Source organism: Petaurus breviceps, unplaced genomic scaffold, assembly GCF_028583685.1.
Source record: "Petaurus breviceps papuanus isolate PSGF00001 unplaced genomic scaffold, PetGlider_PUasm1.0 90845, whole genome shotgun sequence".
Classification (NCBI taxonomy): domain Eukaryota; kingdom Metazoa; phylum Chordata; class Mammalia; order Diprotodontia; family Petauridae; genus Petaurus; species Petaurus breviceps.
The window spans coordinates 26,546,671-26,552,071 of record NW_027187359.1 but is presented as its reverse complement, the minus strand read 5'-3'; the positions used below and the strand labels follow the sequence as shown (position 1 = coordinate 26,552,071).

At 37.9% G+C, this 5,401-nt stretch overlaps 1 protein-coding gene across 3 annotated transcripts in view; it reads right to left on the bottom strand.

Annotated features, from left to right (window-relative positions):
• Window positions 1-2,427: 2,427 nt before the first annotated feature.
• The window catches only part of NOL10 (nucleolar protein 10), a 123,845-nt gene continuing 120,871 nt past the window's right edge, over window positions 2,428-5,401 (bottom strand). For all 3 annotated transcript variants that reach the window (XM_069072265.1, XM_069072266.1, XM_069072267.1), the window contains one exon: window positions 2,428-4,464. In XM_069072265.1, coding sequence (XP_068928366.1) covers window positions 4,345-4,464 — 120 coding nt within the window. In that variant the 3' untranslated portion in view covers window positions 2,428-4,344. The remainder of the gene's footprint in view (window positions 4,465-5,401) is intronic.

Here is a 5,401-nt window from a genome sequence, read left to right as displayed (position 1 = left end):
AGGGGGGCAGCAGGGGACAGGGGCACAGGAAAATGAGGAAAAAGTGATTTGAATCTCACATTGAAAAAATCTACCACAAACAGGGAAATAGAGGGAACAGACCACTGTAGCGGTCACATGTATATGGCCTTACAAATCTCATGCCTGTGATGCTTTGCTCTATTCACTTCACCTCTTTGAATCCCTAGCTTCCTTCTAGACTCAGGCCAAGAGCCCTCTGTACACTCAGCCAGTGCCTCCCTTTCTAACATTATCTGGTAATCTACTCAGGATGTATTTTCTACATATCTATCATATACATGTTGCTACTCCTATTAAGAATATAAGCTCCTTGAGGGCAGTTTTTGCTTTTTCTTTGCATTTTCAGTGCTTAACTGCATATACAGTAAGTATTTAATAGATCTTTGCCGATAATTAAGAGAGGAGAGAAGGTTCAAAGAAACAACAGGACCAAGTCTGGCAGGACATCAAACCAAATCAAACATGATTTCAATTCACTGCGAAATGAGAACAGGATAATTAGAGGCAGCTCAAAGCAATGTATACCAACCTGAGGCTTGCATATTTGGTTGTCTCAATTTCACTAGTTAACAAGTTGGCAGTACTCACTTATTAGGGTTGAAGAAAACAGAATCATTGATTTAGAACTGGAAGAGATCTTTTCAGATGAAGTTTTAATCAAAGTTAACCACAGCCACATGAAAAAATGCCCTAACTCACTACTGATTGGAGAAATGCAAATCAAAATAATTGTGAGGTACTAGCCCATATATATTAGATTGGCTAACAGGACAGGAAAGGAAAATGAACAATTTTGGAGGGGATGTGGGAAAAATGAGACATTAATATACTCTCAGCAGAGTTGCAAACTGATTCAACCATTCTGTATAGTAATTTGTAACTATGCCCAAGGGCTATAAATCCATGCATACCCTTTGACCTAGCAATACCACTATACCACTGCTAGGCCTATATTCCAAAAGAGATAAAAACAGAATGTACAAAATGTACAAAAATATTTATAGCCACTCTTTTCTGGTGGCAAAGAATTGGAAATTTGTGGGGATGCCCATCAATTGAGGAATGGTTGAACAAATTGTGGTATGTGGTTATGATGGAGTATTGTACTGTAAGAAATAATGAGCAAGATGCTCTCAGGAAAACCTGGAAAGATATGCATGAGCTGATGCAAAATGAACAGTACTGTGTATATAGCAACAGCAATATTGTACGATAACCAGCTGTGAATGACTTAGCTGTTCTCAGCAATACAATGATCCAAGAAAACTCTGAAGGACATATGGTGAAAAATGCTATCCATTCCCAAAGAACTGATGGTGCCTGAATACAGATTGAAATATACTTTTATTTTACTTCATCTTTTTATATCTTTTCTTTCACAACATGACTATCATGGAAATGTTTTGCATGACTAAACATGTATAACCTATAACGTGTAAAAATGAATGGGCATTGCCTCACTCAAAGTGAGAACCTGAAAAGACCTTAGCTTAAAAGGGCCAAGCTCTCCCATTGCATCCTGGGCCATTTCTAGTCTTTCTGAAAGGTATCTGGCCACTGGACCCAGATGGCTCTGTAGGAGAAAGTGAGGCTGGTGACCTTGCACAGCCCTCCCTCACTCAAATCAAAGTCACTTGCAAGTCATGTCATCATCTCCTTAATGTCATGGTCCTCTTCCAGAATGAAGGACAAACCACAACCTGTGACTAGTCTGAGCTTCCTGAAAGGGGACTCACCTTCCCAATTCCAGTTGGACAACTCAGCTCATCCTCTCTTCCTCTTCTCTCCCCTTCTTTCCTCTCTTCTCCCCACCCTTCCTTTCCCCTTCTCACATGTATAACAAATTGTCTGCCTTCGCAATGAGGGGGGATAGGGAGGGAGGAAGAGAAAGAATTTAAAACTCAAAAGTTTTAAAAACGAATGTTAAAAATTCTTTTTACACGTAACTGGGGAAAAATAAAATACTAAGTAAAAAAAAACTGGAAGAGACCTAAGTGGGCCATCAAACCCAATTGCTTCCTTTTACTGATGAGGAACCTAAGACTCAGAAAAGTTAATTAGCCAAAGGCCAGACAGTCAGAGGTGGGATCTGAACTCAGGTCTTTTTGACTCTATGTTTATGCTCTATGCTCAACATCAGTTATGTCATTCAAAAGAAAGAGATCCCTGTGGCTGTTTATTGACTTAGAAAACCACAAATTAACATTATCTATATTGCATCTTTATTTATTTTGTTAAACATTTCTCAATTATATTTAATTCAGGAGGGTTTCAAGTTTGCCACCCCTGCTCTTCATCATAGAATATTCCTAAAGCCCTCATAACTTTTAAAGTTAAATATCTTTTGCAGATATGACAGAAATATGCAAATGACTTAAAATTTTAATAAAATTCTGGACAATCACCTTATACAATATATTTTTATTTTGGATCCCATGACTTTTTAAATAGGTAGACAAAAAGGTAAAAAGTGTCCAGTAGTGAGCACAACCTATGAGAAGAAATTTTGATGTCTTTAAGCATTATTTACAGGAGGCTTCTATCATACCTACAAACTTGTTATTAAAGCTTATAAATTAAAAGTTCAAAAGCTACACAAGGGTCTTTACAAAGACTATGCAATATTTTTAACTTTTCATAGCTTTGTTCTTTAAATCTTCAGGCAGTGAGGCAAAAGGCCAACTTGAGGGGGCCGTTATGAATCTGTTGCATAGGAAGGATGAGTGACTTTGTCTTGGTTCTTATGGCTTTAGTCCCAACACTACCCAGTATGTACTGACTTGTTTCATCCTTCTACTTTATTACCTCAGCAATATCCTATTTTCACAGAAAAGATAAACAAACTCTTTGCCAAGCTTCTACCCCTGTTGACGTAACAATAATATTGCTTGCTGGCTCCCTCCACATCCTACCTCAATCCCCCAAAGAAGGAAAGTTACATAAGGGAGATGGGAGAGCTCCAAGAGACTTGTCTATACTTTTTTTTTTTTTTTGCTTTTTGGAGGGGGGAGGTTAGGGCAATTGGGGTTAAGTGACTTGCCCAAGGTCACACGGCTAGTTTTTGTGTGTATGTGTCAAGTATCTGAGGCCGTATCCGAACCCAGGTCCTCCTGACTCCAGGGCCGGCGCTCTACTCACTGTACCACCTAGCCACCCCCTCGTCTGTACTCTTAATCAATGGAAATACAGCTGACCCCTCACATCAGGCATATTCTAACTCCAAGCCATACCTTGATTTCTTCTAATGCTCCCAATTCTTTACTAGAACATGAAAGTAAAATACCTGTCCTCAAGGAAATATAAGTGATAAGTCTGAGTTTGTGGGAAAAATAACCTGAAAGAAGAAAGCAGTATTTGGCCAGTGAGCTAAGATCCACAGAGGAAAGGCAACACTTGAATATAAAGAAAATAAAAAGTACTTAAAAGATATTATCTGATCTTATTTCAATATAATCCATTTAACTCCTAAAAAATAAACTTTCAAAATTTCTTTGAAGAATTCCTTCCAGTAAATTCCTTAATTGAAAGGCATTCATTTCAATCAATTCCTTCCAGAGAGTTTACCTTTCCCTAAGTTTCAAGGACTAGTGAAAACTTCTATGCTCAAGTAAGAATATAAATATAATATATAAGAATATATAAAAATAACAACTTATTTCCAGACCATGTACTCACTCTATCATATAATGTGTTCCTTGATACTGTATTTTCCTCTCAATTCTCTGAGTGGAGTCTCAAGAAAACAACAACAAACCGCTCCGCTCCTCTCCATCCCTCAGAGATTTCTATAAACACAAACACAGATCTGGCCAAAAAGTCCTGTCATGCAGTTTGAGGGACAGCTTCCAAGTGATGCGATTATGAGGGGGTAGCAGCCATGCTAAGATAAAAGAACTAAACCCTGAGCTTAGTTCTTGGTATAGAATCAACACTTCAGGTGAATTCAGTTTTTAATGGCACACATTTCAGGAGGGTTAAGAAAAAAGTCCAGTCAGTTTACTTGATTAAAACTATAGTAAAGAAAAACGTGTCTTTGGGAATAACTTCTACAAACAATATATCCAAATTATATAATATGCAGTTAATATGTACACATTTATGCAAGTCCAAACCCCAAATTTCCATGGAAAAAGAGTTATTTTATACATTTACAGGTACAAAAGTCTCAATAATTCAAAAAGCGTTGTAAAAATTCCTTTTTTTTTTTTTTGCTTAATATCCTGTAATAACAGTAAAACTTAGTTCCATTTCTCCCCTCCCACCTCCACTGTGCATATTAACGAACAGTTCACAACCAGCAGGCTGGGGACAGGAGTTCCACAATCAATGAAATGGCTGCCCTCTTCTGCGCTGCGTCTTCAGGTGTCCAGCTGAACGGCGAAGTCTTTTCCTCTCTTGCCGATGCTGCTTCTCAGCTTCTTGTTGCTTTTTTTGTTGTTCAGACTAAAAAATTTAAATTGAGAAAAAGAGAAGGAATGAAAGTTCCAACATAACCTTCCAGAGTCACCCAAATCCACAGATCCTCCTTTGCTAGTAGAAGTATTACTGAACTCTAGCTAGTTTAAGTTGGCAAGGTTACACAGATTCTGCTGAGGAAAAAAACACTGTGGTGAAAGACAACAGAGAGAAGGAGATTTTCATTACTAATTTTAAAAATAAGCACACGGTACACAGAAGGGTCCTTTAGCAAGGACAAAGACGTCATGTTGTGAGAAAAGAACCCTGGACAGGGAGTCAGTAAAATGGCAGTGATTGGACTAGATGATTCTTCTGCACCCTTCCAGTTCTGAGAGTTTATCAGTTGATAATTCAACTGTCCAACTATCTAAGGCTAGCAGGGTGAACACATCCTGTGAATACTTTCTTGCATTCAAACTCTTCTCAACCCCATACTCTCTATCTCAAAACAAAACCAGTATTCCTAATTCCTAACAGTATTCCTATCTTATTTTTAAAAGCTTTAGCTTCCAAATACTTATGTCTATTTCCAAACAACCAAATTAAGCCCTCAAAGAATAAAGATCTGCCCTCACTGATGATGTTCCAAAAAATGTATCACAGGATCAGAAAGCAAGTACAGGATAAGACCAGGCATATTACAATTCACAGTAGTATGAAGAAAACAAGAGGTAAGTTAAAGCAGCTGGACAGAATGAAGAGAGCACTAACCCTTAAAGTCAAGACCTGGATTCAGATTTTACCTTTAATACCACCTGTGCAACAATGAACAAATCACTTAAGTGACACTCATTTTCCTCATTTGTATAACAAGGTTCAGGAGCCACTAGGTGGTGCAGTGAATAGAGCACTGGCTCTGGAGTCAGGAGGACCTGAGTTCAAATATGGCCTCAGACACTAATTACAAAAAAAAAAAAAAAAA